At 43.6% G+C, this 12,299-nt stretch overlaps 1 protein-coding gene across 3 annotated transcripts in view; it reads right to left on the bottom strand.

Moving 5' to 3' along the window:
- The window catches only part of SASH1 (SAM and SH3 domain containing 1), a 260,426-nt gene that overhangs the window by 141,753 nt on the left and 106,374 nt on the right, over positions 1-12,299 (bottom strand). For all 3 annotated transcript variants that reach the window (XM_055535907.1, XM_055535908.1, XM_055535906.1), the window contains exon 2: positions 6,394-6,522. In XM_055535907.1, coding sequence (XP_055391882.1) covers positions 6,394-6,522 — 129 coding nt within the window. The remainder of the gene's footprint in view (positions 1-6,393; positions 6,523-12,299) is intronic.

The following is a 12,299-nucleotide window of genomic DNA, read 5'->3' as shown; positions in this document are numbered from 1 at the left end:
ATCTGTCAGCTTCCAGAATATACAGCTGTCTACAAAGGTCTCCAAGCTGAAGAGGATGGAAGGACACCTAAATTGATTGTTAAGTAGAATAAAAACCTTCTCAATTATGAGAGGTACAGGATGCCAAGATCAAATCTGGCAGCCAAGAGGCCTGTTTATGTCTGTGTTAACGTGGTGCAATGTACAAAAAATGCTGACTAAATTGGGACTGGACATTTGACTACAAATGGGACTTTGTCTGAGAGGAGCCCGAGCAGAGAACTGTATTACCATCTGGCTTAAGACATAAAGGCTCAGTGTATTTTGACATCAAGTGTGTGAATCCCACAGCAGAATGTGGTTCAGACTCACTATCTAATGCCCACTGTTTCTGACTGCAATCTGCAAATCAACAGTAGCCCAAAGCTAGCAAATAATGTCCTTTAAGACAAAACGAAACAAAACAAAAGCAAATGCCCTTAGCGCAACAGTTGGGCTTTAGCATTCAGCAGTTGAATATTTAAACTCAGGACAATTTGCAACACAGATTATGTACTTATCCTATGGGTGAGAATAAGAATTCAGGAATCTGGTAGCCTCCTGGGGCAGCCAGTGTTCCCTAAGCGCCTAGGTGGGGGCAGCCCTTATCTTTTCTTGAATATTCAGGGAGCTTAAAGTAACAGGAAACCTGTTTTCCACAGGCTTTGCTGTCTCTAGCAAATAACAAAAGAAGAGCAGTCAGTAAGACAAAACAAAACCCCCCTGGAGACTGGACAAGTCTGTGTGGCTTGGGGAGGCCACAAGGTCACCTTGGCCCAGCTGATCAACTATTGCGAAAGGACGATTTGTTTTGTCTTGGGAATGGTGATGAATCAAAGCAATATTCTTTTTATATTGTTAATAATGCAAGACCTGTGAAAGGAGAGCGTGTATCTTTTCTTGTACATGTGTTTATATCGTAGGTTCTAGCCACGGTAAACTTCTCTCCATGGCCCATAAAAGCCACATTTTCGCTCTCATTTTTGGCTTTTTCTCTGTGACCTCAGCCTTAAATTACTCTGCACTGTCTACACCTCCCTCCCCAACCAGATTAATCTTCTGTGTTTCTTTACAGTTGGGCTTAGGCATCACCTCCTCCAAGAAGCCTTCTTTGATTTTCCTAAACTGGGTCAGGGTCTCTCCTGTGTACTTCCTGCACTTAATAGTCTGCTTAAGGAATTCCTGCTGGTCCAATGATGAGGACTTGGCACTTTCACAGCCACGGGCCAGGATTCAGTCCCTAAATGGGAAACCAAGATCTCGCAAACCAAAACAGTACAGCCAAAAAAAAATAGTCTGTTTACTTGTCTAAAACCCCCACTAAATTACACCATCTTTGTGGATGGGGAATACATCTTTGTATTTCTGGAATGACAAAGTCTCAGACACATGCCTGATGCTCACTTAATAGTCTTAAATAATGACATATACAAATAAATTCAACAAATACTCCCTGAGTACCTATCATGTGCCATGCACTATATACAGAAAGCACCAAAACAGACTGACAAACATCCCTGTCCTCAATCCAGGATTTGCTGAGAAGGGACGTGGGGAAACTTTGCAAGGTGACAGTTGTGTTCTATGCCATGCCAGGATGTGGGTGACATGACTACCCTCTTGGCAAAATTGGATAGCTCAGACGCCTGCATTTCAATGTGTAAACTGTACTTCACAAACAAGAAACTTTCAAAAAATAATAATTAAGCAGGCGTAAGAGTAAAGATGAAGGGAGAAGTCAGGATGCTGGTAACTGCTGAAGGGCACAGGAAGTTTGTTATACTATGCTGTTTATATATGTTTGAAATATCCCAAAATAGAAGCTAAAAGAAATCTCTGCACTCATATGAATAAATATTAATGAAGTACAAGTCACAGACTCTCCAGCATCACTACAGGAGTTTTTGAACCAGGAATAAAAGGGAAGGAAAAGAAATAGGCAGTTAACAGGTCTCTTACGATGATGGACGAGGTATTTTATAGCAATTTCCCCATTTAATCCTGGTAACGACTTTACGATATTTTTATCCCATTTTATAGAAGGGAAAACTGAAACTTAGACAGGTTACACAACTTGCCAGCTAAGTACAATGGCCAGAATTTAAACCCCGAATCCCCCATCTTGCCATCATGATTCTCACCCTCTTTTGCCACTATGACAACCACAGAGGCCAGGACTCCCACCTGGGCTTGGAGTGGGAATGGTAGAATCTGAAGAAGCCCCAAGAATCATCTCTAGTCATGACAGGTACCACTTTCACTGCCTCTTAGTCCAGAATTATACCTTGAAAGATTAAATTATGAAAATTGCAAGGAACAATAATTATGCCCCAGAATTATCCCTACACCATCAGCAATGATTCTGATATCCCATTCTGATATCCTCGGAGATAATGTGCAATATTTGTATTTACATTCCGGATCCTTAAAGACCTGGGTGCATCTCGCCTGGGCTCCCAGGTCCTGGTGCCCACACAGATGTGTTAACAATCTGCATGGAGATCCAGCATCATGAGCAGGGTCCCACTCTGCAGTGGTAACTTTTCCATCAGGGCTGTGCTACACCAACCACCACACAAACTTGTTTCTGCCAACATCCGAGTAGACTCAGCTTCAAAGATGCCAAGGAAGCTGACGTGGCCAGTAATAAGAGGCTACCCTGCGAGTGTCTCTCTCCTGGCCACTCTCACTATGACAGATGTCAGACTTAGCATCACTAGAGAGGAGCCCATTATGGACTTGGGAAGCTGCTGTCATTTCCAAATGCAGCTTCTTGCAGCCAAAAACACACATGGTGCTCAGGGATGTGCCAAATGTATGGAAATATGGGTAACTTCCCTGCTGCTCAAGAGCGCTAATGTCCTGATCCCCAGCCGAGGCAAAGGCTGTGGTCCAAATACACAGTCCCTTTAGGGCCCGTTTGGTGCTAAATAAAAACTCTCACGATAGTTATACATTTGAATCACAATCCCTGCTTATGCTGTTGAATTTTCACCCATCTGTCCTCTCTCTGTTATCTCCATCTAAAATAACTGGCCCCCCAAAACACTTTATCAAGTGAGTACTTGATTCCAGTCAGGCGCCAGGTGATTAGGTCCTGGAGAAGTAGTTTGATATCCAGTCCAGAAAGTTAATTACTAACATAATTATCAAAACCTTTTATTTTTCAGGGTTAAGTCAAGCATCTCTATGGGTAGCGTGACTTTTGGGCTTGTTCATTCTCCAGTTGGTATGTAATTAGCTCTAAAGGACACTGCATGTTTTTGGACTTTTTAAAGCCAAAGAAATATCTAAATATGTTCCATCTATAGAACATTTCCTCAATTCCCCAAATTCACCCAGAAGATTTAAAATGAAACAAACCCAAAAGACCTGTTTAACCCATCACCAAAACTCTCCATCCTCAGGCTGTCTCTAAGGACTTTTTCTGCAGAGGACAACACAAGCTTGATGTTACTTTTTTTCCCCTAGAAAATGCTTTAGAATCCTAATGTGTTACTATTCCCTCTTAGTGCTGTCCGTGGATTATTTCTTCTCCAAGTCATCTCACTTCTGCTTTTGACAGGGCTGCTTACTAGCCCAGAAAAGAAGGATTTACACTGCAGGTCCTCAGACCCAAAGCTGCCCCAACAGCAGAGCAGGAAAGAAATTTGCCTACTTGTCTGAAGGCAAAATTCAAAGTCTAGAAGTTACAGGTAAAATCTGATGCAAGAAAGAGAGCCTTACGGACTGAAAGTTACAGCTTTTTAAGAAAATTGCTCTCCATCAGGACTCAATCTGTGATGAGCTTGTCACTTCAAGAGGAAGCTTTCCCCAGGTCACCAGAGTTGCAAGCATGGCCTGAATGATGACCTTAAAATACTTCTAGGGATTTCCCTGGCGGTCCAGTGGTTAAGACTCCTCGCTACCAATGCAAGGGGTTTGGGTTCGATTCCTTTTCAAGGAACTAATATTTGGCGAAGCATGCAGAGAAGCCAAAAGACTTTTTTTTTAATGCTTTTTAAGTCTCCAGCTTATGGATTCCTGAATAATGAGAACCATGTGGCATCTAACTTGGTCTTCAGCACTTGTCTGGAATCTCATAGAAAGGAAACCTGAATATGATGACTTGGATCTTACTTTTCTCACTAACTACAGTTGAAAGGATGAAGAGTTTCCAGCCTGGCTGCAACTGGCTCCCCTCAATGTTACCCACCATCACATTCCTGCAACTCTGATGAGAACTAATTTAGCTCCTGTGGTATTTTCTCCCATACTGTCTTCTGAAGCTCTGGAACAGAGCACACCAAATGAGGCCCATCTGTCTAAATGGGAAAAAGTTATTTATCCTACCTCCAGGCAGGCTTCCTTTCCTACCAAGAAGCTGCTCTCCAAGCTTCCCAAACACTGTGGGATAATTATGGAAACCCCAACTCTTAACCGGCTAGAATTTGGGGAAGAGCAGTTGAGTGTCGTATCAAGGATCATCTGCCAGTTCACAGCCATGGTTTCCTTGCTTGGTGAAGTGTCCTAGGAAGCCACAGAGTATCCTACCAGACTATTTTTCAACATCAAAATTGCAACATTCAAGAACTCAGTGCGATAATTAGGTTATTGTTTGGCTGCAATCTTGCCAAAAGGAAAAAACATCAACCTTGCCCCAGCAGGTTAGCCTAATGAATTTCAAAAGTCTTTTCCCACGTGAGAATACTTTCTTAGAAGAAAAGAAACACCTCTCTCCCACTGACACAGGCCAGGGGACAAAGTTATAAGAAAGACGCCCTTAATAACAACGACGCCCAGGTGCCTGCTTGGGCCACGGTGCCAGGCTCCGGGGAGGATGGCTTTCTGCCCCCGATTGATGCTTCTGAGTCTCAGTTGACTTTATTATACCAACTCCCACCCATGTGGAATACTAAATCAGTGAGGAAAAAGGATCAGTAATTATTTGACAGTTATGCTATAAGAAACATTTAGGTGGATTGAGTTAAGGAAAAAAATCAAAGTGCATAAGAGCACCAGCATCTTACCTACAAAGGAAGTGAATCATGTATTTGTGAAATATAACAGCTGCAGTACCTAAACTACTTGTTGGATCCCTTATCCAATAGGTCTTTTGTAACATCCTTATCCAATAGGTTTTTATAATAGTTTTTTTATAAAAGGAATCAGTAATAAAATAATTATAGAAAATCACAAAATAAATAAGGATTCAATAGAATCGGTGTGCTTTTTTTTTTTTTAAGGCAAGAGGTGTTGTTACTCAAAGAGCTTCCCAGGTGGCTAAGTGGTCAAGAATCCATGGGTTTGATCTCTGGGTCAGGAAGATCCTCTGGAGAAGGAAATGGCAATCCACTCCAGCATTCTTGCCTGGGAAATCCAATGGACAGAGGAGCCTGGAGGGCTACAGTCCATGGAGTCACAAAGAGTCAGACACAACACAGCGACTAAACAACAACAGCATGGAAATACTGGCAGATATATAGATTTTATGGCATGCATGCGTGCTAAGTCACTTCAGTCGTGTCTGACTCTTTGCAACCCTGTGGACCACAGCCCTCCACGCTCCACTGTCTATCGGTTTCTCCAGGCGAGAATACTGGAGTGGGTTGCCATGCTCTCCTCCAGGGGATCTTCCCGACCCAGGAATCAAACCTGCATCTCTTATGTCTCCTGCATTGGCAGGCAGGTTCTTTACCACTAGCACCATATGGGAAGCCCATAGATTATATGGACCTAAACTATTTATTTACTATTTATCACATGCAACTTCAAATTCTCCACTAACCATACACATAAAGGTCTTCACAAAACAGACACATGAATTTCAATGCACCTGAGAGAAGGAATATAGCCATGAAAAATGGTGATGACAAAGAAGTCTTAATAACACAGAACTATAATAAAATATTAAGTATAAAAGCAAGAATTACATAGCTGATGTAAAAATGCCCCCAACAGAGAATTGCTGAAACACCCATGTGGGTTTTTACTAGGTGAGAAATTAGGATGGTTTCTTGCTTCTTTAAACTTTATCTTGTTGAAAACAAAAAGAAGAAAACAAAGGAAGAAAAGAAAGAACAAGCATAGACCTCCTTTTGGATTAGAGTCAGTAAAAATGTAGTGTATATCAGTCTCGCGTAAAAATATCCTTTCCTCTTGAGTTAAATAAAAATGCGATATTTTCGTAAGTACAAAAATTTGATCACTGTTGCCCCTACTGATACTTATTGTCTGATATCCACAGAACTGGGTTAATCCTTTGGGGATCTGAATTCTTTTATCTCAAAGTAGTGCAGCAAAATGATCCACGCACAAGCATAAGAAGGGGAGGGAGGGGACGCTGGACCAGGAGCAGACTGCTGAGCAAGCGCATATTCCCGGGATCCCACTCACCACGTCCAGGTCCTGGGAAACCCTCCGTTTCCGCAGCTCCTCCATCCTCTCACACACGTCGGAGAAGCAGGTATTGTAATAATCTGCATACTGCTGAGCCAGGTCATCAATGTTTCCCAGGGAGCCGTCCTGAGGGTGAGGAGAGCAGGGGAGAAACAGGAAGAGAACAGAGGCAGTCAGTCCATCTGCAAACGCCCTGCGTCCTCTAGTCTCCATCTGTGCAGCCTTTATACTAATAACAGCTGGTATTTTTAAAGTGGTGGACGTGTGCCACACTGTTTTACACACAACATCTCCTAATCCTCCGGACACCCCTCGGACATTTTTCTCCCTGTATAGATGAACAAACAGCAGCTCAAAAAAGCTGAGCCACAGCCCAAGGGTTCCAGGGCTACCACACAAAGAAGCCGGGTCCCCAACTCAGGATTGTCTGATGCCAAGGCCATGGTTTTAACACACACCCCTGCTTGCCTCACAGGGCCAAGAAATCCCCAGAAATAAACACTGTCAGTGCAAAGGTTCCCTAATGCCCAATTGGCAGGCTTCCCTGGTGGCTTAGATGGTAAAGAGTCTGCCTGCAATGAAGCAGACCGAGGTTCGATCCCTGGGTCAGGAAGATGCCCTGGAGAAGGAAATGGCAACCCACTCCAGTATTATTGCCTGGAAATCCCATAGACAGAGGAGCCCAGCGGGCTATAGTCCATGGGGTCGCAAAGAGTCAGACATGACTGAGCGACTAAGCACATCAATCAGAACCTCAGGAATTCTGGCGGGAAGCTGAGAATTTAGGAGCCAACAAGGAATGCTACATCTCGGACACATGTCAACCACACCTCCCATAAGATGCTCAGGAAAGTGGGAACTCTTGTTCTCCACGTCATTCAAGCACAGATGCAAGAGGACACATACAAATTCACTTAAATATATAAGGAAATATGTCTGTCTCTCCATTCAGGGCAAGGCTCAGAAGTTGTGGGCTCCGAACCCTTGAGTTTACACCCATCTCTGCTGCCACTTCCAATTCATCAGCTTAGGTACGTTTCCTAATTTCCGGGTATTTCCCCATGAGGAGTAATGAAGCAATGTAACACACTCAGAGCTTGGTCCCTCACAGAGCTCTGACACACAAGTTAAGTGCTTGCTTAACTTAACTAATAGTATTCACTACAAGATAATACTTCAGACTATCGTCTTCCTTCAGGGGAAGTGATTCCTAAATACACACACACAGAGTGATGCTGTGTACATTTGTAGATTATGCCATTTCTTCTATTCATTCATTCATTCATTCATTCATTCCGAGAAGTATCTCCCTTGGCGCTTTTCACCTCCCAATGGGTTCTTCCTTTGGTATGAACAAATGACCCTACCAAAACAACCAAGGAAAACACAACTCTTAGACAACCGAAGAGACGCACTCACATTTTGCCTGGGACTGACCACTGGCCAGCCCATTGCACAGTTCCGTCACCTATCATGCAGCACGTGTCCAAGACTGCAGAGCACACTTACTTAGACACAGGCAGGGTTTGGAAATTAAAAGTTTTTCAAAAGCCTTTCTGCTAAAGACCGCAAGGCTCCAGTCAGGATGCTCAGGTCAGAACAAGCAACTGCATCTATTTCACTTCTGCTTTCACCAATGTCACAGAACTGACCGAGTGGGGAAATAGAAATTGAAAGAAATGATTTTTTCTTTCTTTTTTTTTTTTTAAAAGAAAAGATGCTTCCTTTCTTACCAATAAAATGTTCTATATTTGAGGTAATGGCCTCGAAGTCTGTAGTACAGCACAGGGGTGGGAAGCTCTCTGCAAAAACAGTTAAGATGTTTGCACGTGTCTGGACAGGTCATTCCCTCACGTTTGAGACGACAGGCTGGATGGACACAGCGGGGTGGCCAGAGTCTACTGCGCCCCCTTGAAAACATTCATCATCAAATTTCCAACAGGGAAATAACACAGGATCAAAATGGAAGTCCACTGCCAGCCAACGAGGAAACGCACAGAGGAGGCCAGCCTTGAAGTCCTCGCTTTGCTGCTTTCAGTAGAGGTGAGGCTCCTGACACATGGCATCATAAATCAGACTATGATCCCGAGGTTTGCTCTGACTCGTCTGAACGCAACAGTACACACCCTATGGACCACAACCTGAAAACCTACCACCTCCTGACTGGGTTTTCTTGTCTCCTTCCCCACTTGGCCTCATTGGCCTTGATCCAGTCACCAAAGGGACCTTGCAAAACAGAGATCAGACCGGGTCGCTCTCCCCTGAGAATGACGCATGCCACCCTCATCACCCATTCTACAAATAAACCCCACCCTCACCCGGCCTGGCTTTCAGGCCCCTTCATCTCTGCTACTCAACCCCAACCTGGAGGAGAAAGGGGCTGAGGTCTGCCCACCAGGAGGGCCAGAGGAGCCAGAGAGCACGGGCAGCCCCTCTAGCACAGCTGCCCCTCTCCCACCACCAGGAGAAAGTACTGGAAGAAATTTTTAGGAAAGAGTGCGGGCAGAAGAGCTGCTCCCATGGGAGCATCTACTCTGGACACCAGCTACCGACAGCCAGGACTATGACTGCAAAGTGCCCAGTGAGGTAAAGGACTGGTCCACCCAAGCCCACTGCTGCCTAGGCCAGACAGAGCATCTGGACAGTTCCAAGGACGAAGGGAACCTCTGGGCCACCTCTAACATCAGACTGTCTGACTTCTATTGACCCAGGATGTTTGCTTACACCTCAAAGACACAAAGCCCTCATTTCCCAGTTCTCTTCAAAAGCCTCAAGCATTCTTAGGTCGCTCCCCCAGTACATACTGGGAAAGATCAAGCAGCCTCCTTCCAAGTGAGTGTTGGACTTGCAACAATGTTACCTGAGAACCCATCCTTCTGAGTTCCTGTCCTGATCCTGCCACTCCCCCATAGCCACCGGCACTCCCGGCGGACCCTGGGTTCTTTAGAATTGTCTTGGTCTCTAGTGAGTTTCTGGGGCTTCCCAAGTGGTACTAGGGGTAAAGAACCCACCTGCCAATGCAGGAGACATAAGAGACATGGGTTTGATCCCTGGGTTGGGAAGATACCCTGGAGAAAGAAATGGTAACCCACTCCAGTATTCTTGCCTGGTACATCCCATGGAAGGAGGAGCCTGGTGGGCTACAGTCCATAGGGTCGCAAAGAGTCAAACTGAAAGCAACTTAATACACACACACACACACACACACACACACACACACACACACACTAGAGTATGATGACATCTTCATGGAGAAACTTCTACTGCATCCCTCCAAGGAAATGAAACATACTTGCCACCTTTGACCACATACAACTTCTGCATCAACCTGAGTGAACATGTGAGGCGGGTGGTTACAGCCACACACTTGCCTGAGAGCTGGCTGTTCTAAATGGAAATTCGTCTCTCTCTCCCCTTCTCTCCCTCTCATTCAGAGGCACTAAGAGTTGTACTCCCATCTTGATTGTTGGCTTCTCAAAAGTAAGCAGCTTTCACGTTTATAAACTGTATGACTTATCCCAATCGACTACTGTTCTCTTGAATTCATCAAGGTCATCTAAAAAAAAACTGTAAAAAACACTTATTTATAAAGCTTTTGTTCAAACTGCTTTCTTTCCTTTCTCTCTCCTCTCTTGTATATCCTAGAACATCTTCAAAGCCAACTGTTCACTTCAAAAGTTTCCAAGCTGCTAGTTAAACTTTGCTTCCCACTAGTGAAACAGTTTGCTTCCCTCTCCCTCACTTCCAATCACTCAGAACTCCCCCAAACTTCTGGGGCCTGGGAAATATCTGTTGCTTATGAGGAAGAAAGCAGCTGTTCAACTCGACTCAGGCCAAAGACAGCAAACATCTCACACCCTGCGATGTCCACCCCTCACTTGGTGCTCAGCAGATAATAAATTAGAACAGGGTGGCACAACTGACTCTATGTTTTCCCAAATCGCTTTCCAGATGTGCAGCGAGCCCCCATAATTATCACTTGCATCAGTCTTGATCCTTTGAGTGCCAAAAAAGGCAAAAGAAAAACTTTTTAAAGTGTGTATGTGTGATATTTATTTGGCTGGGTCGGATCTTAGTTGCAGCACTGGGTATCCTCACTGCATCACACGCGGGATCTTTCATTGCAGGACAGGGACACTGCGGCTGTGGCTGACTTAGTTGCCCGAAGGCATATGGGACGTCCACCAGAAATCGAACCTGTGTCGCCTGCGTTGCAAGGCAGATTCTTAACCACTGGACCATGAGAGAAATCCCACACATGTGTTTTTTAAGGACGTCTTGTCTGTCATCTGAAGAATGGAATTTTTCTATCCCAATCACATGGAACCAAGGAACGACATGATGAATTTCTCTTTACCCACTCCAAATGCAGGTTTTTTCAAGACTATCTGAAGACCTTTGCATCCTTCCTATTCAACTTGTTCTTTTTGTTTGATTGTTTTAATCCTTGTTGCTTATCTATTTTATTTTTTTGCCATGCCATGAGGCATGTCGGATCTTAGCTCCCTGACCAGGGATTGGACCTACACCCCCTGCATTGCAAGAGTGGAGTCTTAACCACTGAACTGCAAGGGAATCTCCAAGTCAACTTGTTCTTACTTGAGATAGTACAAACTTGTTCAGTAAAAATATTTACTTCAATTCAAATATTTGCAACATTAGTCTGTAGGGAATTTAAATAATGCAGCTGCTGTTTCCATAGCACCACACCTAGTATATCTTTCTGGGGGGGATGTGAAGTTCATGTCTGATTCAACACCCCACAATGCTAATGCCAAGAGGTACTGATGTCACAAAATAAACTTCTAAATATACAGTATGACTTTAAACTATAAAATTTGATATTTATTATAATAAATACAATTATTAAAATACTGAAACAGATTTCCTTATTTTTCTTCTAAGGTGCTAGAAGTTTCTGCTGTAGAGTGTATTACTTGTCTAATATGTTTCATTTCTTATATTTCCTTTTTGGTTCAAATGCATTAGGCTGCAGCGGGCTTCCTTGGTAGCTCAGTGGTAAAGAATCTCCCCGCCAGCCAATGCAGGAGGCATAAGACTCTCAGGTTGGGAAGATCTGGGTTGGGAAGACCTCCTGAAGGAGGAGGGCATAGTAACATACTCCAGCATTCTTGCCTGGAGAACCCCACGGATAGAGGAGCCTGGCGGGCTATAGTCCATGGGGTCACAAAGAGTCAGACACGACTGAAGTGACAGCATGCGCACAGGCTGAAGCAATACTAGTTCAAGTTTAGGAATAGAGAAAAATCTTATTTCCTCAAAATAAACTTCTTTAAGTAAGTTGTGAAATTTTGTGTCACATTATGTTTTTACAAGATTTTCCCATCTCTGTCTAAAAAGAAAAGAAAATGATACAAGCAAATTCAAGTTCTCTTCCCAGTTCTTAGTACAAAACCAGGTCACAGGATTTCCCAGGGGGCACAGCTTCAATCCCTGGTAGGGAAACTAAGATCACACATGCTGTGTGGTGCAGGCAAAAAAATGAAAAAATCAAAATCAAAATCAACCAAACCCAAAAAAGCAAGCACAACATTATTCCATACGATCATCCATTTCACTTGATATGAACTTAATTTAAATCTAGGTCCCACTACCAGTGTCAGCTCAATGGAAGACAAACTTGTGTAATTTCCCCATGAAGCCAAGGCACACATTTATGCCAAACCCATGTTTTTTATACGAGCAACATAAAAATACAGAGATAAGGGACATTGGACTGAACCATTCAGATGGGGTGAACTTCTGTTACAATTAAGAAGAAAAGAAACAGAGCATTGTCCTCTCAACAATTCATTCCATAGTATTTCTGAATTTTTATCCCGATGTACTTCTGTCTCTGGAAAATGTGAAACTAAAAGAATTACGAAAACTGAGGCACTTGT

This window comes from Bubalus kerabau, chromosome 9 (assembly GCF_029407905.1).
Source record: "Bubalus kerabau isolate K-KA32 ecotype Philippines breed swamp buffalo chromosome 9, PCC_UOA_SB_1v2, whole genome shotgun sequence".
Taxonomy (NCBI): domain Eukaryota; kingdom Metazoa; phylum Chordata; class Mammalia; order Artiodactyla; family Bovidae; genus Bubalus; species Bubalus kerabau.
Note: the sequence above shows the minus strand (reverse complement) of the source record. Positions and strands in the feature narration are given on the sequence as shown.